We start from the raw sequence: 26,233 nt of genomic DNA on the forward strand, positions 1-26,233 counted from the left end.
CGGCTCGAGCAAGGCAATGCAGCTTCCCGGGGGCCACCGGAGAGACGAATCCGACTGCTGGGAACGCCAGAGGAGCCGTCGGCTGCCCCGTAAAGCAATCCCTGACCGGCTCCTCCGGCCCCGGGGAGGAAGGTGCTGCAAGGAGTCGAGGTGCTCCCGGGTTCGCCCCGGAGGATCCAGTCTGATCTCGTCCCCTTTTGCCCCAGGTGGAACCAGCGTCACTGCAGCTTCCTCTCTCTGCCCCCACGGGGGTCACTGCGTGAGAAAAATAATACTACAAAGAAACAGGATGAAGACGCTCCAACGGCGGCCATCCCGCCCCGGAGGGACGGGGATGGGAGTCTGCCTCGTTCCCGCTGCCGGCCCGCAGCCACTGCCCAAGGAGCCCTCGCGCTCCGCCACCGGCCAAGGCAGCCGCCGGCCCGGCCCGGCCGGAGCCAGGCGAGAAAAAGAGCTCCGCTCCCGGCAAGGGGCAGCCTCCGCCGTGCCCCTGCGCTCACAAACCCCTCTGCGCTCCGCAACGTCTCTCCCATCGAAGCAGCCCGGTCACCACTTCCCGCTGCCTTATTTCTTCTCTCCTTGCCCGTCCCCAGCTGGCGTCTCGGGCTCCCACAGGACGAACTCGTGGAGCAGGGTGTTCACCGTCTCGGGACACTCCATCATCACCATGTGGCTGCCCTCGTCGATCACCTTCAGGAAGGCGATCAGCAGGATCTGGCGGGGGGGGAGAGAGCGCGGCGCCGGCCGGCGTCAGCCCCGGCACGAGCTTCCCGCGCACGGCATGGCGCGGTGCGCCGCCGCTGCAGCCCCGCTCGCCGCCGCCCCCCCTACCTCGGCCATTCGCTGGTCCTCCTCCACGGGGACGAACTTGTCGTGCATGCCGTGCACCAGGAGCACGGGCACGGCGAGCTCGGCGTGGTAGACCTCGTCGCCCTCCGGCCAGTACTGCCCGCTCATCATGGCGCGCAGCACGAAGGAGGAGACGTTGAAGGCGTTGCCTTCCTTCAGCAGCTGCTTCTCTTTGGCGCCCTGGCGCGCGAAGCCGGCCCTGGTGGGGGGGACAGAGCCGGGACGGGCGGGCAGCGCCGGCGGCCCCGCTCCCTGCGCCGGGGCTTTCCCGGCCCCGCGGGATGGGTGCACGGGGGACGCTGCCGGCGGGACACGGCGTCGCCCCCGGGGGTTCCCGCGGGCGCTGAGCGTTGGGGATGGAGCGGGACGGCCACTCACTTGAGGAAGCTCCAGGCCAGGCACGGCGACAGGCAGCGGAGCACGCACGTCGGCATGTTGAAGATGGAGCAGAGGCTGGGCTCCAGCGCCGTGGGGCCCCCTCCGTTGATCATGATCACTTTGTGCACCAGCTCCGGGTACTCGTGGGCGAGGAAGGTGCAGAAGGAAACCCTGCGGGGGGGGGGGGGGAGACAGCGCTGCCGAGGCCCCGCCGGCGCCCAGGCTGCGCTCCGACCCGGGTAGACGGAGCAGAGCCGTGCACCGAGGCGGATCCGAGCCGCTCTGCTGTGCCGGTTCCCTGTCCCAGAGCCCAAGCTCAGCCCTCTCCTTCGCCCCCCTCCCAGCTTGGACCAGCCTCGCTTCCCAATCCTTGCTTAGCACAAGGGTCCCTGCTCTTCCCTCTGCCGCACAGCAGCCGGGTGTCGATGGCTGGGATGTGCCCAGAGATCGGCTCGGCCGTGCTGCAGCTGGGATCCCTTCCCGTCCTCAGCTAATCCTTTTACCGCCCGCCTCCGGCTCGGCTGATCCCATCTGTTCCTTTATGCGCTCTTGCATGGCTGCAGCATGAACCTGCTCCTTGAGGACTCCCCGGCCTCCGAGAGCAGCCCTCCGCACCGCTTAGTCTCCATCTAATTGACTTTCTTGGGCTTTACTCTATTTATAGGATCTGGGCTGCCCGCTCCGTCGCTGGCACGCATACGCCGGGCAGTTCTGCTCGGGAGGACGGGCTCCGGGATTAGCCGGACCCTCGGATCCGGCCCGACAGGAGGTAGGCGATAAAACCCGAGGGATAAACCTAGAAATGAAAACGCCGCGCTCCTTTGCTTCTCCGCCGCCGAGGTGCGGGATGTGCCTGGTGTTTTGCTGTCGAGGAGGTGGGGGACGGCACGCGCCCGGGACCCACGGCGCCGCGGGAGCCTTACCCGTACGAGTGCCCTATGAGGATGTTCCTCTTCTTGGCGAAGCGCTTGAAGACGGCCCTCATGTCCTCTGCCAGCGCGTAGAAGGTGTACGCGGCGGCGATCTGCGGCGCCGAGCTGCAGCCGTGGCCGGCCAGGTCGGGAGCCACCACTTCGTAGCCCAGCTTGGTGAAGAAGTCCAGCTGCTCCTTCCAGATGTCGAGGGAGCCGCCCACGCCGTGGATGAAGAACAGCACCACGTCGCCGTGCGTCCCCTTGCAGCTCGTGATCTGCTTCTTGCAGTCGATGTTGACGACTTTCTTGGGCTTGCGCTTCCGGCGTTTGCCGGGGCTGGCGGACGCTTCCCGGGGGCCGGCGGGGCCCGGGGCGCCGGCGGGGCCGCCCGTGTCCGCGAGCTCCAGCTCCACAGTGCCGTTGGGCTCCCCGGAGCTGCCATGGCAGTGCAGGATCTCGGAGCGCACGGCGTCGCCCAGGTTCTCGATCACCAGCTGCCCGCTGCGGTAGACGGTGATCTTGCGCTTGCAGTGCACGGTGCCCCGCTCCGGCGCCTCCGCGGGCGCCTCCTCGGCCGGCCGCGCCGGCGCGCTGTGCCTCACCCGCAGGATCCGCCCCGGCTTCACCTCCATGAAGCTGTAGCCGTCGCTGGACTCAAGGCCGTCGAGCGGCCCCACGGCGTTGGCCGTCTTGCCCAGCAGGCAGCACAGCAGCCCGTCGGCGATGCTGGTCAGCATCGTGCTCCCTGCAGCGGGGCGAGAGGCAAAGCCGGGCAGCGTTAGCCGTTCGGGGCATCCCAAATGCCCAGCCCTTCGGAGCAACCGGGAGCCAGGCTTTTATTTCGGGTAAACTCCCAAGCCCTCATCTGGCACCGGGATCCCCTCCGGCCAACAATCCCGAGGGAAGGAACGCCCGAAGGAAAGCCCCATTGGAAATGAAAACGCTCTTGCTGTCCTGGCACCGAAGGCGGAGTTAAGGAAAGACTCAGCTATGAAAATACATTATTTATGCCAATTAAATAAATGCATATAGACCTCCAGTCTGAGCCACCAACACAAACAGTGAGGGATGGCAATTACAGGGAACGGCGTTGGAGGTTTTAATTACAGTCATTCCACAAACTGAGACTGAAAATAATGCGGCAGGAGCGTCTGTGGGAGATGGGATGACACGGTGCCGCTCGGAGCAGGGGAAGCCTCTCCCGCATCCGCACCCGGAGCCGCAGCGGGACCGGGGGAGCCTGCCCGGGCTGGGGGCCCTCGCCGGCCCCCAAAGCAGGGTCCTTCCTTAATGCTTGCTCTTCCTGATGGGGTGAGGAAGGGTCCCTGCAGGTTCCTCGGGCAAAGTTCTGCCTAAATATCACAGTTTAATAGTTAAATGAAGCCCAAGTCGGGCGGGATTTCTGCGAGCCCGGCTTGGCGCCGGAGGGCACAGTACCGAGGGCATCCGTGCCAGTGCTGCAGCCCGAAGCTGCCCGCTCCCAGGATCGCGCAGTTCCCGCAGGGGGCTGGGGAGGTTCCTGCCTCCCCGCTCTGGCAGGCTGGTGATGAGCATTTATTATTAACGAGGCTAAACACGGTGAATTATTGATGCTGATGGGCTGTTCGGCAAGGAGCGCGGGATCGGGGCTGCTCCTCCGGGAGAGGGGCCGGGGCCGTCCCTGCCGGGAGCCGGCGGCAGCGGTTCCCGACCACAAAATCCCTGCAGCGCGGCCGAGAAGGAAGAGCACATTTCCAGAGGGAAATTAAACATCTAAACCCCGGTAACGCCGTCGGGAGCAGGCCACTTAACTCCCCGAACAACCGCTTCAAATGCACCCAGCAGGATTACGGGAGCTTTGCTGGCAGAGTGCGCGAGAGGGAATTAGCCAAGCCAAAATGCCGGAGAGTGGAGGGATAAAGCCCTGGGAGAGAGTCCGCCCTGCTGGCTCCCGCCGCAGCTTCTCCAAGGCGCTGGGCTGGGGGGGGGGATCGATGCTGCATCTTCCCCAAAGAGGCTCCGACCAAGCCCAAGGCAAAACCTCCCGCGCTGGGCGCCAGCGAGCCTGTGCCGCTGCGCCTGCTCGGCCGCCGGCCCGGCGCCCGGATTTCCCCTGCAAAACCAGTCTGTTTACTTCGCGCGGGCTAGCTGGGTAACAGCTCCCTTGGCAAACGCGGGCGGCTCGTTCGGGGGAGTTTTGCCAGCTCTCCTCTTCCTCTCGGGAGAGCAGCCAGCGCTCGACTCGCGCCCGGCTCCGAAGGGCTCATCTCCCACGCGGCCGCGCTTTAAGGTCTGGATCCGGGATTGTGCACGCGGGCTGGAAACGCGGCAGGACTGGTCCTGAATCCCGACTGCTCCGTGTCCTTGCATCCCGAGTGGCCGGGCCGGGTGCAGGGGCTGGAGCCTTCCGCGGCGTCGCGCCTGGGCGAGGAAATACCGGAGCCTGGGCTGCATCTCCTGCGCTTTGTGCTCTCCGTGCAACGTCCAAAGCTCACCTAACCCCCCCCCCCCCCCCCCCCCCCCGCATCCGCAGCGTGACCCGTACGGATCCATGCCGGTAGGATGGGGGGACACCTGGGAGAAGCAAGCACAAGGGGCCAGCAGAGCAGAGCCCGTTTCACAGAGCGGTGAGGCCCGGCCAAAGGTGCGAAGCGGAGGGAAATCGGAGCCGGTCTCAGCCCGACGCCCTGCCTTGCACCCAGCCCGTGCCGCCGCACAGCCGGCGCTTCCCTCGCAGCGCTGCGAAGCCGCCCCGGTTTCCGCAGCCGCGCTCCGCAGCGCCACGTCCAACCGGCCTGGTGGAGAGGCCGAGCGGGACCACGTCTGCCCACGCTCCGGCCCTAGCGGAGCACGAAGCTGCCGGCACTGGGAAAAGTCACCCTGCAAGCAGGCAGCCCGCAGGGCGAGGGGCCCCGCTGGCCGCTCGCGGGCCGGGTCGCGGCAGGGCTGGGCGACGTTCACGTTGACCATCTCTCCCCCAGGCACGGGCAAATCCTCCGGGGATGCGGCTCGCATCCTAGAGTGCCGAGATCTTTCCAGCAACCTCCTAATCCCTGCAAACTGGCTTAGAGCTAAACCAGCTGTTTCGTCTGCCGGGCTCCCTCCGTGCTCATCCTATGGGCCCATCCTAGCTGCCGTGCCAAGCGGAGCAAGGGCAGGAGGTCTCAGAGCCCTGGGAAGGAGAAGCCAAATACAGACCGTGCTGGAGCGAGTCCCGGGCACGGTGGCTGGTTTGCTCTGCTCGTCCTTACTTCCAAATCTTCGGCGAGCCCCACGCGCAGGGCACCAGCCTGTCTGGAGCGGCGGGCTGGAGGAGCCCTGCCTGCCTCTGCGACGGGACGGAGACGCGTCGCTGCTCCCGCCATGCTTCCGAGCACGGCTCGGTGCCAGCCTGGGGAAGGGAAATATCCGACCGGCCAGAACGGGAAAGGGGGGACAACTGGTAGGACCCGCTGCTCTAACAGCCCACGCTCATGGCACAAGCTCCCGTCAGGAGTCAGCGGGACCCGGGAGCGCTGCTCTGGGCCGAGCACCCCGGGATGCCGGCGTCCTCTGCCTCCGGCAGCAGGCAGGATGCGATTCCCGCGCCTCGGCTGAGGCAGCCCTGGCTTTCCTCTGCGATTCTCCCAGCTGTGCTCGCGCCCGACGCCCCCGCAGACGCGCTCAGCGCAGGACAGCGCAGAGCCGCCAGTGCTGACAGCCGGGGAATTGGAGCGGCCGGAAAGGCAGGAGTCAGCTAAACTCGCCCCGCGGCCGGCACGGGAGGGATGGGAGAGGCGCAAGCTGCACGTCCCCCCGTTGGCGGCGTCCTCCACGGGGCATCGCCACGGCCTCGACGTGCCACCAACATGTCACACGTGCGAGGGAGCTTTCCTCGCCCCCCGCTCAGAAGCGATTTACCCGGCGTTACTGAGCGAGATGGTGGCAAAGATGGGAATCGAAGCCGGTCCTCTGCCGCGTCTGCCGGTCGCGTCCCGGATAAGGCTCGTGGCCTGCGGTGGGACCGTCCTCGCTGGGTAACCCGGCTGGGACAACCCACCCCTGCGAACCCCGGCAGGGAGACGGAGCATCCCGGCCGGGCCAAGCGGCGCCGCGCGCCCGTCTCCCACCTCCCACGCGCCCCCTCGGAGCCGCCGCGGCCGCCGGCCCGGGATGCTCCTCCGCGAGGGGGAAGGGAACCATGCGGATGTGGGGAACTTTGCAGAGCTGCCGGTAACCATGGCGATGCGCCGGCCCCCGGCTCCCGTCAACCGCCGCCGCCGCCAGCGGAAAGTGGGAATTGGGCACCGGTTACGTAACGCCAGGCACAACAATGAGTCAGGCACCGGGAGCGTTATATAAACCCCCCTTCTCCCCGCTCCGTAACGAGCCCGCCAGCGCCCGGCCGGCACGGGGAGCTCAAGGCAGGACCGGAGCCTCCGGGGCCACCAGGAGCGAGTCGGAGCTATCTGGGGATGCCACTGCAGAGCCCCGCGTCCCAGCATCCCGCAAGGCATCGCTTGGGAAGACGGATGGATCCGAGCCCAGCCAAGGGGCACGTCCGCCGCCGGCATTGCGGCTTCCCTGTCGAGCCCTGGCCTCTGGAGCCGAGCTCTGGCCTCCGGCCTCTCCTGGGCCTCATCCCTCATCGCCGCGATGCTCATGCCTGACAACAACCAAGCTGGGGAAAAAACAACTTACTGACCTACTTCGGGCTGCAGCGCCTCGGGTCCTACGCGACTCGCTGGCATCATGCCAAGGTTGCAGGAAAATGGGACAAGATCCAACGTGTCAGGATGGAGGGCGAAAAAAATCCCCCCCTCCAGCTCCTGTAACGTGATGGGCAGCACGCGGGGCAGCACCGCCGGCTCTGCTCGTACAACCCCTGCGGGAAAGAGGGTCTCCCCTGCCCCGAAAACCCCCCGGTCCTGCCTCCTGCTGCCCTGGTCCCAGTCCCACCTGGATGCAGGCAGCGGCCCATCAAAAGCCCGGGGTGCTGGGGACGACAAAAATATTCCCCTCCTGTCCTGTCCCCGGTGATCCACCCTGCAATTACGGGCAGGAGGAAGGATGAGACGTGTCCCTGCATTACAGCCCCACAAGCAGCACTTAGCCCGTCCCTGCTGGGAGAAGTCAAGGTGAACATTTGGCCCCAGCAAGCGAGCCAAGAGCATCGGCTACCGCGGGAGGGAGCAGGAGCCAGCAGCCGGGAGAACGGCGTCTCCCCATCACTGCTCATAACCCTGGACCCTCTCAGGGAGTAGCAGGGGCTTCATAGCTGCAAATCCCTTGCAAATCCTTGGAGGAGAGGTGCCAGAGACACAGAGAGGAACGTTAGACGTGCCGTAGCCAGAATCCAAACTGCGATAATAATTTGTTCAGCTCTAATCCCTTCCCTCCAGGGCTCACAAGTATTAACGATGACACACGACCCTCCTGAGGAATAGGCAAATATTATTATTCTCTTCCCAGTCTCTCCCATTCATTCACTCTCTGCAAAGTAGTGAAGCTACAGCACTGAGAAAACACTTAAAGAGAACAGCTATTTAAGCCCCAATTTCAAATAAGCACAAGAAAATGTTTATGCCACTTAGTCCTTCTAAGTAAACTTCCCTCTGGAGGAATGTGAAACGGTCGCCTTGGACCAGTGGCAAGCACCTGGATTTATTCTCTTATGCTTGATTTCCATGCACTGATACAATTATAGCAGCTTTATCAGGACATTCGGGAGTAAGGAGTCGGGAAGGTTTTATCAGCCATGCAGGTGAAATCCCAAAGACAACCCCGAAATCTCAGCATAGCCGGGCTGCAACTCACATCTGCCCCGTCCCCGAGAGCCGGGGAGGACCGGTCCCGGCGCCGCGGGCCGGACTTTGCGGAGGGCCCTGCAAAATGCGGGCGAATGGCACTTGGCTGGGAAACAGCAGCGCAGCAAAAGCGAAGCGTCTGTAACGCATCAGCCAGCCGGGGAGCCATGGCTGGCTCTCCGCCACCTGCCTCTCTTTAGGAAGGAAGACCTTGAGAAACAAAAGATTATGCAATGCACGTCAAAGTAACCTGTGTCTGACCTCCGGGATTTAACTGTCAGTTAACCCCCACGTTTTCCCCAACCGCCTGGATTTCCAGGGACATCCCGACATTTCACACCGCTGCAGAGCTGCAGAAAACCCAGCTCGGCTCCTTCCAGCAGCAAATGTCCTACAGCCCCCAGTAACAGACTGGAAGAAACCATTGCAAGGAGGAAGGAAGAAAAACCCTGCCCCCTCCGCCAGGCAGCGATGCGTTCAGGTGCCCCCTCGCTCCCAAGCTGAAAATCCGAGCAGATTTGCAACGCACATAGCAACAGCAGTTCTTCATCCAGAGCCAGCAACAATTTACTGCAATTGCATCACAGCGGCAGCTGCACCTAAGTTTTATTGCTAGGTACCTTTTTAACCCCTTGCGCGAAGCACGCTCATCTAACAGGGCTATTTAAGCGCACGCAATCCCGTCCCACTCCGAGGGCTGCTGTCTGCCCCCCCCGATCCCATTTAACGCCTCTCAGATCCCTTCCGATCTTCGGCTTCGACACCGATCTCCTGGCCGTTTTGCTCCCTAGGAAGCCCACCGTCCTCCTCTCCGCTCCAGCGCATGCCCTATATCCCGGCCGCCGCTCCAGGTCCTCTGCACAAAGCGGGAGAGACGGACCATCATGCTCACCTCATTTATTGACAAGAGTTGCCGGGAGTCGAGATTGCACATGAAGGGCTTAATCTTGCGGGAGGCAAAGCAGGGGGGGAGAGGGCGAGACGCGGGAGCTGGCGAGCGGCTCAGCTTGGCGGCTCCTCCGGTTACATCTTTTTTTTGTGTGTGTGCCGGTGCGGCAGGAATGATGGAGCGAGCCCCTTCAGCGCAGCTCGTCGGCTCTAGGCTGAGCCCTCTGCCCCCATCTTCCCCCCATGAGCCCCGGCGGAGAGAGGCGCCTCATCGCCCGGCTCTGGGGTCTGGGGGTGCTATTTGTCCTTGCAGGCTATAGCCATAGAAAGCCCCTTAAATCCCTCCTAGAGAGGAGGGCTTTCGGCATGACGGACAAGGAGACTCGCCAGTCAGAGCGGGAACCAGGGCGAGGGAGCTGCCGCCTATGGAGAGCCCGCCAGCAGCGAAGGGGCGGGAGGACTTGCCCTGCTTTTTGCCCCACGCGTGTGATGAGTTTGAAAGTTCCCCGGCGGCTGGTGGCGCGAGCGTTTCCCGCTTCTCGGGACGTGGCTGGTTTTGGCGGAGCTCCTCTGAAACGGGCCGCGACCGAGGCTGTTGCGGGGCAGCCCTGCGGCCTCGGCCAGGGAGGGGAAGACTTTCACCCTTTCCTCGTGATTCGGGTGTTTGCTGCCCCGAACCTCTGGCCGCGCGCGAGCGCCTCGTGACTGCATTGGAGGCCTGGACGTCGCCGCGAGGAGCCGACGCAGCCCGGGAGGATCCACGAGTGGCTCCCCATCCCGGCGCTCCAGCTGGGCCTTGAGCTGCGTCACAGAAATCCTGTGGAAACAGTGCCGCGAAACCGCGGCGGGTTTCCCTCAGGCGCGGGACGGAGCCCCGCTGGTGAAGCCCGGCCAGAGCTGGACACCTCATTCGCTTACATATTATTTTTTATCATTTCACCATTCAAGACCATGAGAAGAAAAATGTTACGGGTGGATCGGTCGGGGATTATGACTGCAATAAGCCCAGAGCGGGCAGAGGACCCAGGCGTCCTGGCTCGACTCCCCCAGGCCATAGCCCCGCGGGCGGTTGCCATGGCAACAGTATGGCGGCCCCTTGGCCCCCCAGAACTACAAGGCCCATCAGCCCCCGCGGACTGGTGGCGCTCATGGCGCATGCGCCCCCGCCCTTCCCCCCTCCCCCGCGCAACGCGGGCTGTGATTGGCCGCGCGGCGGGAGCCAATAGGAGGCGGCGTTGTTGGGGGGATGGTGTTGTCCGGCGGCGCTGAGGTGATGGCGTCGGTGACCGTCGGGCTGGGCCGCCTCTGGCCTCGGGCTGCCGGTGGCAGGTAACGGCGGCCGCTGCCTCCCCGGCACCCGTGGAGCGGTCGGAGGGCGCCTTCTGTGCTGCCCCCGGGGCGGGATAACGAGGGGACAGGGGTGTCTGAGGAGAGGGGCTGGCCGTACCGGCGCGGTGCCCGGGCCCCTCGGTGGCAGCGGGGTCAGTTTTGCCCTCACTGCTGTGGCAAAGTCTCTTAGTTGCCTTTTTTGTCTGTGAGTTGCATTGTCAGGCTAAAAGCCCTGACACCTGCTGTGCTATGTTGAGTTTCCAAACTCTAGGATACTGTTGTGGTATCTTTTAACTTTTCTTATTTTTCTCTTTTTCCAAAGACTTCTTCTGCAGCAAGCTACGGTTTCTCCTTTTTATCTCCGGACTATTTCAATCCTCTCAAATTCACTGGAGCAGCCTCTAAGAAGCAGTTTCTCCTTCAAGCCTGCAGGCGTCTGCCAAGGCCTTGCTGGCCCGGTGTCCTCCTGGAACCACCAACAGATTCGTACAAAGGCACGTGGGAACGAGTATCAGCCAAACAATCGCAAACGCAAGCGGACCCACGGCTGGATCAAGCGTATTAGCACACCAGCTGGAATCGAGGTTATTCTCCGGCGCATGCTGAAAGGCAGGAAGTCTCTGAGCCACTGAGCGCTCTGTCTGCAAGACCTCTGTGGTGTGAAGTGTGTCAGAATCGAGCCTTACAACTGCCCCAGTCCAGAGCCAGCCTGCGGGTTTGCACTAAGGAAGACTCTGTGATCAGCAGCAGCAACCAACTGCTCCTTTCATGTTAGGAATGCGCGAGGAGCTGCACTGGTTGAGGGCGACCTTCAGTGGCTTTGTTTAGTGGCTGCTTTTTAATTGTAAAGCTATTGCACCTTGTAAGCATGATTTTAAGATAAACTTGTGAAAACATGATCTGTAATTAAAACTGAACCTCGTGCTGCACTAATTGTTAATGCACTGTTAATGGGGAGAGGAAAGCTGCCTTGTTCGCCTACTTTCTCAGAAGTAGGAGCACAACTGCTAGAAAACCTAAAGGATGACACAAGTGTGGGATTAGTTTGATGGTAGAGGGAACTCTATTTTCAGTTTACATTGGCCAAGCCAATAGTGCCTCTTTGTGCTCTGCTTTATCCACATGAGGTGCTTTACAGGATTTTAGCACGGAGAATACTTAGCTGGTATCACACGAACAGGCCTGTTAGCCTTTTCTTTCTTAGCTGCCAGTTAGGGGCCAGGTCCTGCAGTTTGGTCTGCCTGAGCAGATGGTCTCAGTGTGTTTGGGGTGGCACATGCGTAGCCACATATGTGCCATTCCTGAGCTAGGAATGGGGATGGAGCAGGGGCTGTGGAGCTGTACAGGGCAGGCTGGAGCAGACAGGTACATCTGGGCCAGGGTGGGAGAGACTGAATGCTCATTAGCAAATTATTTCAGGCAGTTGATGAACTAGGCCATGTCCAGTGTGGGGTTGTCAATCATGCTGATAACACACTGCTAATTGTCTCCGAATGGACTTCTCTGGGCCTCTCTGCGTTCTCAGTGGTGCTAACCGCCATTCCTGCCGCGCAATTAGCGCCTTCCCTAACGAGGGCCGGGGGGAGGGGGGCAGACGGGCAGGGCCCGCGGCCAGAACTACAGCTCCCAGCAAGCCCTGCGGCCAGGACTACAGCTCCCAGGGAGCCGCGCGGCTGGCCGTACATCCGGGTCCTGCCGCCATTTCCCTCCCCCCCCCGCCGGTTTTGGAACGGGCATTTCCTGCCTCAACCTAACCCCACTCTCCTTAGGGCCGCGCTGAGTGACGTGCACGGCGCCCAATAGGCCGCCGGCCTATGGTGACGCAGACCAATCGGCGCGGGCGGGCGGTGGCGGAGGGGCGGGCCGCGAGGGGCGGCGGTGGGTTGAGGCGCGGCGGCAGGGGGAGGGGTGGCTCCTCACGACCGGCGGCGGCGGCGGCGGCGAAGAAGATGGTAGGTGTCTCGCGTCCCCCGCCCCGAAATGGCGGCACCCCCCCTCCTCCTCCGGCCCCGGCGCCCTGAGGGGAGCCCAACCCGGGGCGGCCCGGCCCGGGGAGGGGGGGGGCCCTACCGGCCGCGCCCTGCCGCGGCTCCGCAGCCCCACCCAGCCCGGGGCGGGTGGGCCGCGGCCGCCTCCGGCGCTGCAGGGCCCGCACCCTCCTGCGTCCCCTCCCGGGGCCCCGGCGGAGCATGGCCTGCGGGGCCCCCGCCCAGCGCGGGGCGGCTGGGCTCCCCGGAGCGGGGGCTGAGGGGGGCTGGGGCTCCCCGGAGCGGGGGCTGAGGGGGGCTGGGGCTCCCCGAAGCGGGGGGGGGGGTCCCTACCCCCAGGGATGGGGCGGGGGCACCCCGAGGTGGGGAGGGGGGTTCCCCACCCCCAAGTGTGGGGATTTGTGTGGGGCGGGGGCACCCCGAGGTGTGTGGGGGGGTCCCCCACCCCCAGGTGTGGGTGTTTTTTGGGGGGCGGGGGCACCCCGAGGTGGGGGGGTGGTTCCCCACCCCCAAGTGTGGGGCCAGGGCACCCCGAGGTGGGGGGGGGTTCCCCACCCCACGGGATGGGTGTTGAGGGGGACTGGGGCACCCTAGGATGTGGGCGTCCCCACCCAAGGCTGGAAGGAAGGCTAGGGCACCCCCAGGATGTGGGGTGTGTGCCCTGCCATCAAGGTTGGAGTGCACCAAGGGGGCCTATGGCTCCCCCAGGGTGTGGGGTGTTTTTTCCACTACCAAAGGTTGGAGGGCAGAAGGGGGGAGTTGGGATATCCCCCAAGTACAGGGTGTTTTCCCCATCCCTCGGGCTGGAGTGGGGGTGCTCTTCAGGCCTTTTTGTGTCCCTTAAATAGCAATTGGTGTTGGGTTTGCTGCTTGAGAGTTTGATGGTGGTTGTCATAGCCAAGGGGGTTCCTGTCTCTCTCTCTCTCTCTCTCTCTCTCTATCTCTATCTCTCTCTATCTCTCTCTCTCTATCTCCCCCGTCTTGTAGTGACGTAATCATTTTTGGAGGAAGAGAGTTTTCCTCTTGCCACTCCGCAAGCTTAATAACTAATGGGGGATACAGTGGTGTTCTCTGTGGTCTCCTTGTACAGGCATACTGTGGCTGTTCCTGGGCTTGTTTCAGTGGTTTTCCTCTAACTCACACCCACACGTACATGCATCATGCTGGGATAGAGCCCTGCTTTCAGCGTCTGTGTTCTGGGCCTCATGTCTCTGAGCATTATTGCTGCAAATCCTTTCAGAGGCTCAGAATGGGACAGGCAGATATGGGTTTTTTTCATCTCTCTCTTTCTAGATGAGGACAGTCTGAGCACTGTTGTTGACACAGGAGCAGTAGCTGCATCTTATCTGAACCTCTCTTCCTAAATCATAGACGGAACCTATATTGTCTTCTGAGGTTGCTTAATCACATTGGTTTTGTTGTTCTTGGGTTTGCCTTTCCCCAGAGGAAATGGGGCAACTACTCAGTTTTGGGAGCTGTTCCTGTTCATTTCCGCCTAGGGCACTGCGTCAGCCTCGCTAGTCTGGCCTGGGAACTCTTTCTTTAGTTAAAGAATAGCAGAAAGTGAACAGAGGGAATGTTTCCTCCTGTAACATTATATTGGAGGTATTATTTGGTACGTCTTGTGTGATAGCTGTGTAAACATGGCAGTGACCTTCTGCGTCTCACCTGTCTTGTGCCCTTGGAGTGGATAAGGATCATGTTCACTTCAAGTATTGTCTAATTCTGAATATTCAGGTATATGACTTCTGGCAATTCCCCTGAGGGTACATCTTTGTAATCTCTGAAATCTTATTATTAGATAACTGCCGAAATGCCTACCTCTGCAATAAGCTTATCAGTGAAAGAATCTGTATCGCTAACAAAAAAAGAATTTTCAGGCGAACTGATGAACAGATGATGAGTTCTTAAGGTGTTGACTGAAGCCTAAACTGGATAGATGTCCATTTTAGCGTGTCCAGTCACTCTTAGTATCACTATTGTTTTTCTGCTGCTAGGTGAGTTGTGACTTATCAGTATGTGCTGGTGGTGCTGCTGGAACTGATTCACTCAAGTGACTTCTGGCCTGAAAAAGGGCAGGGTGGTGTCCAAGAAGCAGGGACACTCTTGCTGTTCCCATTACAGCTAAAGTATCCAGGTATTGTGTGAGGTGCGAGTGACTAGTAACCTTCCTACTTGTGAGTCTGTATTTAGCTGGTATATATCTTGCTTTAGTTGTTTACATCGGAGAGAGGAGGAGAAAAGCCCCACATGCCTCTTTAAAAAATTTAACTTAAAAAAAAAAAATTTAGCATTTTTGCACCTTACTGGGTATAAGTCACTTTGCTGCAAGAGTATATTATATGACTGCAGAATCCCTGATGAGAACCATGATCCAGCTCATCCAGCCTCTTTCAGGTGAAACATGGGGTTTGCCAGATCAAATTGCCAGACGGAAAATGGGGACTAGCATAGAGTGTGCATGTGTGGAGCTTGAGGTGAGCTCTAGCTTATTAAAAATGTATTTGAAGTAGTATGTTCATAAATGAGAGCAGTTATTTTCCATTCTTATAAGTGGAAATAAACCAAACGGTTGTCAGCTGTTTTACTGTAATAAAAGAAATCAAGGGCCTGTGTCCGTCTCTTTCTGGATTTGTCTAGTGTAGCGGTACAGATAATTTTGTCATAAAAGCCTGCAAATTTAATGCAAGAGAAAAGCGAGATGCTTTGAAACATAATGGGATATTTTGAATATCCTTAGTCCTCCCAAACAGAGTAATAAATATAACTAGTAATTCTTAAATCTGTGCTATGTGGAGAGAACTCTGGCTGGCTGTGCCTTTAAATGTCACCAAAAGGTTCCCCATCATCCTCAGCCTGGGAGTATTCAGGTAGTGTATGCATTCTCTAGTTGGTGCCAACAACGGATGTGAATGAAAACAGATAAACAGATAAGTCTGTCTGAGAAGGCATGGGAACCAGTTTGCTGAGAGCACAACACAATCTGAAAATAAATGTTTCTGTTACAGCAGAGCCAGGAGATCCTACCTTAATTTCTTTGCTCAGCAGTGGTGTAGATGTTATACAGATGAGTAAGCAATGGACTCTGTCCTGGAGAACCGGCAATATAAGAAGGCAGTGAAGACAAAGGGAGAAAGGAAACAGCGTTGTTCCCATTGGGGATAAGATGGGCAACAGAAATTTGCAGTTGGGTCTGTGAATAGAAGTCTACTGTTTTAACGAGATTATTTCTAAAAGTAGACACAGGAGAAGGGTTGAATGTGGACACTAGAATGTCAGTAGATTTCTTTTTAAGAACAAAAGTATGAATCATTTTTCTGGTTTGGCTAATCATAGCTCTTTGTTTTGAATTAAGATCCGTATTAATGAAAAATATGGCTTCTATTTAAATGAAGAAAATGTCTTCCAACGTAGTAGTTTTACAGCAATAGTGTCTATTTATTTGTTGCTTCTAACACTGAAATTAAACAGCTTCTGCTGCTTTACTGTCCTTTTAAAATCGCTTATAAACAAGAAGGTTTATTTCTTGGTTTAGAATCCTTTAGTGTTTAGTATAACAGGCTTTGAATCTTTAAGCAAGTGTTACAATACAGGTAGTTGATCTATTGAGTTAGGAGGATTGTGTTAGGGCCCGTTTCTCTCTCTTCTGCCTGTCACACAGGTATATGTTACATTTATTGCCCATTACACTGCTGGGCATCTTTCTTTGTTTGCCGCTACTGTGGGTAAAGAGACTCCAACACATGCTTAAGCCTGGTGTTCTGATGATCCCATAATGTTCTCCTCCCACCTTCCATTTTTGCTTTCAAGAAGGAACTTTCTGTTTCATGCTGGTATGTCTTAATTAAACTGAGAGAGCTCAGCAGGGTTCCCGCTGCTCTTTAGCAAATAGCTTTGCTGGCATGTGCATTCTACCCGTTTTATTGAGTGGGGATCTAACTAGACTTCCATCAAAACTTGGGATTTCTTTGTTGTACTGGTAGCCACTGAGGCATGTAGGGTTTTATCCTCCAAAAAAAGTTGGACAAGGCTGATAAGTATGTGGTTAGGCTTTTGAGGCCATGTAGACTTTTGTTGCTTTGTAGAATCGTTCTTGGTCCATGACAAAGAGTGTTGACTTGGAAAACAACAGAACAACTAGTTTGATACTGGGTCATATTCCAGGATTTCGGTCATCAGTGTAGCTGTGGCAGAGTTTATCATGTGATGTCATGATTTGTACTAGTTAGTTGCAGTAAATTCTGGTGTTCTATGTCTGTGGTGGTTGTATCAGCAGAGCTTCCTTGTTTCAGAGCTCAACCTATTGGAGAGGTGTCTGTCTTTTATGTCTTACATCTTTTATGCCAAAAGAGATTTAATTAACAGCTCTCTTACTGAATTACTGAACTTGCAGAGTATAAATAATGAGCCAAATGCAGAAGCTGTGGATTTGCCTACTTTGCAAAAACAGTTTTGGGGGTTTTTCAGTAGCCAACTATCTCACTAGTTAGGACCTCGCAACATCCTTCCAAACCCTGCAGTTACTTAACGTAATGGCCTGTTCAACTCCTTTGAGAATCAGCACAAAGCAAGCAACCAGAATATTATTCTTTCCTTCTTCCCCTACATCTTTGTTTGTACTCTGTTTCTTTTTTAGGCAGATTTTTTGAAAGGATTACCAGTCTACAACAAAAGCAACTTCAGTAGATTTCATGCGGACTCTGTATGTAAAGCATCAGTAAGTATTGTATATAATCTGTAACTTCTTTGTGCTTTGGGAGTAGGTTTTCTTGCACACCTCAAAAGATGCTAGAGTGAAACAGACTTTAAATGAATGTTTTGTTCCTTCAAAAATATGTGTGCATATAGCTGGTAGTTCATAAGTTGAGATTGGCAAGGAATACTTCCTGCCTGCTTTGGTGAGGGATACATCATCATGTCAGCCAAGCCAAATCTGTGGTGTTTTCTTTCCTTTCTATGTAATTCTTTAGTTTAGCAATAGTCTTGTGCCCTGAAAAATATGATGGATGGACTTTTTTTTTTTTTTTAACATATGAAAGACTGAAGCTTCACAGTATTGTGTGACAGGACAGAATATCACAATGCATTTGTAGTTGTGGTTAATGGGGGCCTTTTGGTTGGCTTAGCTAAGTTTGGGTTAAAAAATATTTTTTCCCTGTCTCTGCTCTGTAACTATTCTAATTCTTCTATAGAACAGAAGACCATCGGTATATCTTCCCACAAGAGAATATCCATCTGAACAAAGTAAGTTTGAGGTTTTTTAAACTTTACTCTGTTCTAATATTAAAAATCTGGCATACCTATAATTTCACTTACATTACCTGACCTGAAGTTTAAAGTTACTGAACTGTTGCCACAGTGATTAGCAGTGTATATCTGGTTATTGGTTTTTGTGTTTTTCCCCATTCTTATCAAATGATAATTGTTCCTGCATACTGTCCTTCTATTGGAAAGGGACTAGGCTATAGCATGTGAAATAGTGATGTGATTATTGCAGTTTTAAAAGTTGTCTTTAAAATGACTTCAACATGTTTCTCTCTTTCTTTGGCAGTCATAGTAACAGAAAAGACAAATATACTTTTGCGTTATTTACATCAGCAGTGGGACAAAAAGGTATGGTTGTGTTTTCCTAATATTAACATTTCTTCTTGATTTGCTGATTGTGACTACTTGAGCTGAATATTGATTATAATCAAAAACTGATGATTAAAGTGACCCAGTCCTTGCGAACTGCACTTCATCAAAAGATGTGCAAGGAGGCTTGCTCTCTCTGCACACCACTTTTTTTTTTTTTTTTTTTTTTTTTTTTTTTTGCCTTCTGTTTCAATTTAAGGGGCAGCAACTTAGTGTTCAGTCTAGAACTTGGGAGACTTTGGTTGCATTTCTAACTTGCTGTAGGCTCCCTTTGTGACCTAGGCAAATTAGTCTCCCTGTGCCTCAACTGTCTGCTTTACAGCTGGGGTAAAGCTCTTTTTACCTCCCAGGACTGTTAGGAGAAGATGCATGAGCTTGTGAGAAACGTGAATACATTAATGAGGCTGTGTAATTAGCTTGGATACAAAATCAGAATTCCCATTTGAGGAACATACAAGTTGGAGTGCAGTTTAGTAGCTAGTATTTAAGACTAGGAAGCTAGGATACCTGGGCTGTGAGTACTCTGAAACACTGCTGTGGAATGGGATGAAGAAACAGTTGAAGGATGTGGAGAGGTGAAAAATTATAAGGAACCTTGAAGCTGAAAAGAAGCTATTTGTATGTGACGGAAAGCCTTTGGAGATTTAGATAGTTCAGAGACTGAATCAGAGCAGCAGGAGAGAAAGAGTATCTTATTCATGTTTATAAAGTACTTGAGATCTATAAATAAAAGATGCTGAGAACAATGATTTGCCTTTCAGCCCCACCCTCGAATTTGAAGAACAATCTAGAAGGAGCACATTTCAGCTGTGGGCAAAATCCTCTTTAGTGTTCGCTTGAGTGCATCTACTAGTTCATCACAGAACTATATTCCTTCCCAAAGATTTGGAAAGAAAAATTTGTTACACTGATGCTAGCTCCCACTAGAATATAATGCTTCAGAGTTTCACTGTAGCTTTCTCTGTCCAAACAGAATGCAGCAAAGAAGCGAGATCAAGAGCAAGTGGAAATAGAAGGTGAGAATTCGGCACCTCCACGGAAAATCGCTCGGACAGACAGCCAGGATATGAATGAGGACACTTAAACTCTTGGCTTTCTCCTCTACTACTTTGCAGGCGCTTCCTGTTTTGTCTCAAAGTGTGTAAATTTTGCCCCTTGCCCCCATTTCTCACCTCTCCACTATGCAGCCCAAACCACTTCAGACTTCATAGGAGCCAATCTATTTATTTTTTTTCTCCGTTTTTTATTTATGCCGTAAAACTTATGGAGCAATGGTGGAACAATTCAGTAAATGATGTAGTGTAACCTTAGTTCCTCCTTTCTAAAAACATACACTGTCACTTTTACCGATTTTGTTAAATCTGTTACCTAATCAACCACATCTAGCCATGGAAGCCTGGGTAAGAGATGTGGGTTATTACAGAACCCTTCAGTGGTATAGGCTTTCTGATTCACGTACCCAATGATATATTACAGTGGTTAACTCTTCTCTGGATGTGCCCAGTCCAGCCATAAGTGTGGGGCCTCAATATCTTTCTCAAATATTCTGAAATTGGCACTGCACTAAAAAATCATGGGTGTCATTTAGGATTATGTTGATCTTAGTGTTGTCAACTTGATATATCAGTTGTATTCTTTTGGCCTGTTCTGTAAGGGCCTCAGTTGTTTGGCAGCATACATTATCACATGCATCAGTGGTCACGGAGAATTCAAGTGAAAGGTGTGTTGCTTTTGTTTCTCTTAAATTCTAACAGTCTTTTGGTCTTGAATGGACTGATATGTGCAACTTCTCCATTGGAATAAAAGGATACTTTTATCCTATTCTGAGTATTTGATCAACAGTGTATTTAAGCAACAGCTGATGGAATGGAGTTGGGTAGGCACCCTGCAGTCAGCACTTGTCTGGATAAGTCTGGGAGCACCTTGGCAACTAGATCTAGTTCTCTGCCTTGACTGCTGGCTATGAATAATGGTACGTTGTATTTTCCTGCGATATCAGCATGTCTGGAATGGAGTCCAGGACTTATAGTTGATCAAAATGTGAGCTTCCGTGGTCTCTGTTAAAGACCAATCTCTTCTGGACTGTGACAGTTCAGTGCCTGTTGCCTGTAACCCTTCAGTGACTCTTCAGTAAGAGCCAAAATAGAGACCCGCAAGTCGTCTAGGTGGATTCAGAAGTTGAGAGACTAAAAGGAAATGAGCGTCATCACCTGAAGGGGACAGGAAAGGTGTAGCTTAGTAATGATGTCTTGTCTGCTTTAACATAAGAAGCTGACTTCATGCTGTGTTAGTTTAAATTGTCACATTTCTAGTTGTGTTTTTTTCCTCGTTCACAAATCCTAAACACCGATTCAAGAAATCGCACGAATGTTTTTCTAGAAATCCTGGATAAGCCTAGTTCTGAGTGACTGCAGTGGCCAAAAGCTTTGAGGACAGGGTTTCTATTATCCCCTTCTCCACAACATTCCCTTCCAACCAGTGGACACCACGTGTTTAGGTTTGGGGGCAAAGAGAATATGAAGGGAGATGGACTGTTGCTGATGACTATATGTTATAAGGCAGAACTTTGGGAAGAGCAGGGCACGGCTCATGTTATGTTTTAAACTTGCATTAGGCACCAAGTTTCTCATATAGCGAGTGAATTTAACTTAAAGTTAACACTGAATAGTTTAGACCTTTACTTCTGCCTCAGAAAGTTACCTTTTTGCTGTGGCAGTAACCTCCAAATTGCCAACTGCGTTGGTGAAGATAAAAATACTTAGATTTCTTTGTAATTTACTGGCATTTGCAAGAGGACTCCTCCCAGAGTTACGCTGTCAAAAAGTGCTTTTGTACAAAATGCAAGATGTTAACTGAAGATGCCATGTTAGCATCCAGTTTCACAAGGATGTACTTAAAGTTGAAATTGAAGAATCCCGTGAAGAGCTGTAAGACACCAAAAGAGGAAATGGACATATAGCTGGTGGTAAAGTGTGACCAATCTGTGTGTTTAGCAAAGTTTGAGAGCTGCAGCCTTGCAGACTAATGTTTGTACAGTGCTTTAAAGTTGTAAAATGCTGTATAATTCTTGATTGATATGGCAAGGTCTGAGCTTTGCTGACTTCTCTGCTAGACAGAGTGATGTACTATTAAAGAGAGTTGGCAGTTCCTTCCTGTTGTAAACCCCCGTCTTTGTTCCCTCTGTGTCTTTAAAAATGATCTTGCTGGTTACAGGAGCCTTTGATGTATTTCAAATATTTTTAGTAGGTACAAGAAAAAAGTTGCTTTTTTTTTTTTTTCCTCTCCCAAAAGTTGTTCTGAAGTGATGGAGAAACAAGTTTTTGAAGGGATGCAACTTTAAGTATCAAACTGTGGGGTTTTTTTGCATTGGTGGCTGTGTGCAAAGTTTGGATTTCTGATGCCCACAGTGAATCTTTTTACATCCTATCCAATTTGAAGTGAAAGCTCCCTTCTTCCCTCCTTCATTCTCCAACCTACTTTCCATGCTGCCACTGGCTCAAGAGTGCTGTCCTCAAGCTATTGCACTTTGATCCTATATCCACAGCTGTTTAATACATGGTAAGTGTATCAGGTTTGAATGTTGCATGGAAGATCTTACTTGCCTAACTCTGACTTCCTGGTGCCTTAGTGCATTTAAAAAAAAGGAAACAAAAAACAAAAACCATGGATCTTTGCTGACCGCACTGTTTGTATCATACTTAGCTCCTCTAACTTCTGATTCTCTTGTTACAAAGTGACTGAAATTTAGTGACCCTTAGGGGTTTTTTGTATATGTCTGCATAGTGGTATTTTTATTGTTTCTGTTATCAATGTATGCTAAAGGTTTAGGTTTTTTAATGAAAATTTGAGATGCTTATCAGAGATAAGTATTTTAGTTGAATAGTGTATCTTTTGTCTAAAGTCAAAGCAGCAGAAACGTGTTTCTTTTATATCAGAGGAGGGTGAGTCCTTCCAGGAATAGCCCCTTACAGCAGACTATCCTGTTAATAGGCATCTGTCCTGCCAGGTGAAGTGCCCCTATACTAAACAGCGCTAGAGCTTGTGCCCACTGAGAGCAATTAGGTGTATGTTGGGTAACTTTAGTGTATTAAGAAGTTAGTCACTGCCTTTTTCTGACATAAAAATACACTTGTGACTGACTTGCAGGAAAACTAAAGTTCTGCTTAGCTTATTTCTTGATATCATATGGCTTTTTTTTTTTTTTTAGAGGAGAAAATCAAAAATCTCCTCCCCACACAAAAGAATTGGAGAAGGAAAAAGTTTGAAAGAAAAGATAGATTTTATAACATGTTCTGACCTCATAGCTGTGAATTCATAGGTAATTGCATCTGAGCAGTAAAGTCTGTGTTTATTGTTTGCATTGATGGTTGACTCTTGAAGTTTGCTGAGTTACTTTATTTTATCTAAATACCCAGTTAAATAACATCAGCGTGTTCAGCTTTCAAGCTGTTTCCTCTTTCTGTCCATGGAAGTTTTCGAGACCCTACTGGTCAAGGCCCTGAGCAACCTGGTCTGGATTCAGTATTGACCCTGCTTTGCGCAGGAGGCTGGAGGGGACCTCCTGGGGTTTCTTCCAAACGCATTTATGCTGTGATTCCGTGGTAGTAAACACGGGGGAAGATGCGGCAGGTTGGAAGGTTTGTTTTTGTGTGAAGCTGGCAAGCTGTGAAGTCCTATTACCAAAACTTACAGAGTTTGCAAGCATGTGCAAAAGCGTTTGACAAGGAAACAGCCCTGCAGCTACATCGTGCTACAAAGAACAGTGATCCACAGCAGCGGTATGAAAATCCAAATGGAAAGGGGAAGAAGGGAGCCACCCAACTGCCCTGTCTGCTTAAGGCCATGACTAGGCTTGGACCTGGGCTGCCATTTGTTTAAACTCTTAACCACAGGAATATTTGAGAAGTTTTTAGATGCATTTCACTACAAGAGAACAGGCTTTTAGAACCACTTAGATATGTTAGGAGGTGTTTTTTTTAAGTGTTTTCTTAGCCTAGAAAGGACATGAAGTATCAGCAGGGTAAGGGAAAATCCCATGAATAGTAAAATGGGACTCGGGCAGGTTCAGTGATGACCAGTTCTCACCTGGCCTGGCTGTATGTATTTATGGTGTTTGGGATTTGTGTCCCCATGACTGTTTTCAGAGCTAGTTGCTGAGCCAGGTTGTGATGAATCTGAAGTATATACTTAACCTGAATGCTGTTTTCTGTTGTCCTCATCCTGGTGAGAATGGGGTATATGTGCCAAGCCGTTTAATGAACTCCACGTGTGTGTAGCCGTTTGGGGTTTTATTGAAGGCCACTGACATGGAGCTGTAAAACTTGCTTTGGAGTATGGTTGACTGGAAAATGGGTTTCCTTCCCTTTCTGGTTCGTGCCTTATGCAGCAATTCAGTTGTTAGTGTTTGGACTGTTTTCTATAAGGCAAATTGTTGAACATGCTGGACATTATCTTAAAATTTTCACTTTATACTAGGTAGATATAGTAAGTATAATTTCAAAGCTTTTTTTTTTTGTGAGCGCCTTGACACTGGCCTTAAGGGCAAAGACCAAGCAGAAGTCTTGAAAATTTTTTTAAACGTTGTTTTAAACACTGTAGCTATCAGCTGTATTATCACTTACTGTTTCCTGTGTTGTTTATATACCACTAACTTCATTTTTTCCTGTTTTTAAGATTTCCACTTGCATATGTATAATAGGAAAGCTAACTTGCTTTTCTGGGTTAATAATGTCAGCCTGGCAGCAGGGGAATTGTGCAACTTAGTGAGCATGACTAGAGGGATTCTAGCTGATCTGGCTGTGTCAGGTTTTGCATTACATCTTTTGATGTATAACCAACAGTGGGAAATCCTTTCTTAAGAGAGGGTTGAACATACCTGGGAGCGGCTAAGGGTATTTTTGGGAGACGCGCGGAGGATGTGCTGGTCAGTGTGCCTGGAAGGGGGTATTGCATCATGAGTTAAGCACAGACTGACCTTCATGCTGTGCTGACTGTGCATTAAGGTTTCTCTTCTGCTGGTTCACAAATGTGTGTGTCCTGATGGTGGAGAATGCAGTTCTGGGATCTCATCTAACAGCTCATCTGGGACGTTTACTGCTAGTTATTATCTGAAAAGCCTGAGTAAGCAGCCTATCCAGGTAGACTGACTATGCCAGTTGCCAGTTTACTTATGGGTCTAACAGTTGCATCCGACCTATACTAAACGGCATGTGTCTTGGCCTGTATTGCTCATCTGAGAGAAGAGAGCCTGCTTGAAATGCATGCAGTGTTCTCCCTGGCTACTGAGTTACATTTTATGTAAAAGGCGTGTGTCGTCTTGAGAGTTTAATGTTAGAGTGGCAATAGGACTTCTAGAGTCTCATTTTCTTGTTTCAACTTCTGGGGGAAAAAAATTTCCTAGACACTGAAAATAAAAACTTGGTGGGGAAGAGCAATTTTGTAACTGAAACATGGGAATAAAAGATCAGCTTTCAAATACTCTTTAACACTGAGTGTTTTTTTTTTTTTAATATGAAACTTTCCTAGAGTGTCCCCAGATATGAAGAACTAAGACTCGTCACATGTGTGATTTTAGAATTAGGTTGTTCTAGGAATAAAAAAATGTTGTATTGGAGTTCTTAATGCTGAGGAGTTTGGGTGGCTTTAACCTTTTATGGTGGAGTTTGTTTTACTGTATAAACCTGGAAGTAAGTATTCAGGTAGTAAGATTAAAGGGCAGCACTGTCAAAACTTCACCCTATTTCAAATCAGTGTTTTTTAATGTGGGAGGTGACTGGCTGAGTCAACTGGGGGACATGAGGTAAGCATGCACGTCTATGGACCAGTGTTCAGTGCTGAATACCTTGCAGTTGCAGACCAGGTTTTCCACCGATCGTCAGCTGTTTTCTTGTTCCTTCCACTAAACTCCTCGGCCAGCATTCAGAGGTGAGAGACGGCCCTTGTTCCTCCGCCAGCCAGCGCTGTAGGAAAGTGAAGCTGCCTCGTGCACAATGAGGGTGTTAGTTTGTGCTCTACTTGCTCTAACTCTCTTTTAATTTCTTCGCTTTCATGACCAAAGCAAGCTTCGTTTGGCTAGCAGTAACGTTTCACTGGCGGCCTCGCTGCTACCAGCTTCGTAAACACAAGGGCGACTCATCCCTCTTAGCTCTTCAGGAATTGCAGTGCTTAATTCATGGTGTGTTGCTGTTAAACACACACGGTGCTTTTTTGAGGGAGAAGATACCGAGCAGTATAACTGGTCAAATACTCTTCCCTGCTTTGATAAGCAGCATGTATGTGTAAGTGTAGAAATGAGTGAGATGGTAAGGGCTATAGCAGCCGTATATCCAGTGGAATATGCTAGTGTAGCTGGTGGAAAGCAGGACTAGCCATTTAGTTCTTTAATAATGGCTCTCAGGGATTGCAGAGACATTGAGATGGAAAGTGAGCGATGACTAATCAATTATTGTAAGAAATAACATGGAATCTGAATGGATGATCAGAGCTGAGTCACCGCGTTGTCTGTGGTACAGTTGGACTGGATTTCCAAATGCATTCATTTCTTATTAATCAGAGCACTGAGTGTGCCGTGAATAGGCTTTACTGTTTTTTCTCTTTTTTAGCTAAACTACCCTCCCTTTGACCAGTTCCACATCATAGCTGAATGTCTGAGTGTGGGTCGGATCCTTCTAAGTCATCTGTGATTGCTTTTATGACTCCTACGGTCTGTTCAGAACACAAAATCCCAGGCTGATTTTTGCAATGCAGTGTTAAGCCTGTGAGTCTGTGTCACTTGCAACCTGTCTTTGCAATGTGACTTTTCCTCTTTTGCAAAAATACTGTCTTTTGGGGCTGGGAGAAGGTTTATTCCTGAAAACTGCATGTTGGCAGAAGGGCTGCTGTCGTGGAGTAACTGTAAATATACTGTTAGTCGAATGTCATGGCCGTTGGATTTTTGCATTTATTTTTAAACTATTCCATGTTTGATACTGTATAATAAATTTGCAGAATTTAGAGGATTATAACTTTCTTTATTCTTCCTCTACTCTTTTCTACGATTGACAATATGCAAGCGAGCTGCTAAGTGCCTACGGAAGCCAACTGTGTGGGTGCGTTTTGAATCAAACCACGCTGGTGGGGTTTTTCCTTGTATCGCTGTGTCAAAGCTTTGCCAGGCGCTGGAGGGCTGTGCAGAATAAAAGCCCTCCAAGGAGTGGAAGGGCTTTGGGCTGCCCTCCCTGCTGTGTTGTGGCCAACATGGGCCTCAAATAGGTGCACGCTTGGAAGCGCTTGTCTGTGCTGCTGCGCTCCTCCGCAGCTGGGACATGAGGCCCCAGCTCTCACGCGGGTGAACACAGGGGTAAAATTACAGCTCGCGCTGCTGCTTTCTCCCCCCCCCGTGCTATGGAGTGGGGGATCGGCCCCTCTGCAGCCGCAGAGCGCGGCAGGGGCAGAGCAGGCCTGGTGCCCTGGGCTTCAGCTCCCCGCGGGACATTTGCAATAGTCCTGA

The 26,233-nt window shown here is 52.3% G+C and overlaps 2 protein-coding genes across 3 annotated transcripts; one reads left to right on the forward strand and one right to left on the reverse strand.

The window, feature by feature from the left end:
* Positions 1 to 229: 229 nt before the first annotated feature.
* ABHD8 (abhydrolase domain containing 8) lies at positions 230 to 9,611 on the reverse strand. 2 transcript variants are annotated; one of them, XM_067312959.1, is made up of 5 exons: positions 8,799 to 9,611; positions 2,151 to 2,886; positions 1,228 to 1,398; positions 832 to 1,048; positions 230 to 714 (listed from the first exon to the last, which is right to left on the reverse strand). In XM_067312959.1, exons 2-5 carry the CDS (start codon positions 2,876 to 2,878, stop codon positions 565 to 567), a joined length of 1,266 nt encoding a protein of 421 aa, XP_067169060.1. In that variant the 5' UTR covers positions 2,879 to 2,886; positions 8,799 to 9,611; the 3' UTR covers positions 230 to 564. The 2 variants fall into 2 exon arrangements, with proteins under 2 accessions (XP_067169060.1, XP_067169061.1); XM_067312960.1 differs by lacking the exon at positions 8,799 to 9,611 and having other exon boundaries at positions 2,151 to 3,822.
* Positions 9,612 to 11,998: 2,387 nt separating this feature from the next.
* DDA1 (DET1 and DDB1 associated 1) lies at positions 11,999 to 25,742 on the forward strand. The gene is made up of 5 exons (XM_067312610.1): positions 11,999 to 12,075; positions 16,748 to 16,828; positions 17,304 to 17,355; positions 17,663 to 17,724; positions 18,719 to 25,742. The coding sequence occupies exons 1-5, from the start codon at positions 12,073 to 12,075 to the stop codon at positions 18,827 to 18,829; spliced, it is 309 nt and encodes a 102-aa protein (XP_067168711.1). The 5' UTR covers positions 11,999 to 12,072; the 3' UTR covers positions 18,830 to 25,742.
* Positions 25,743 to 26,233: the final 491 nt, after the last annotated feature.

The sequence above is a fragment of the Apteryx mantelli genome, chromosome 30 (genome assembly GCF_036417845.1).
Source record: "Apteryx mantelli isolate bAptMan1 chromosome 30, bAptMan1.hap1, whole genome shotgun sequence".
Taxonomy (NCBI): domain Eukaryota; kingdom Metazoa; phylum Chordata; class Aves; order Apterygiformes; family Apterygidae; genus Apteryx; species Apteryx mantelli.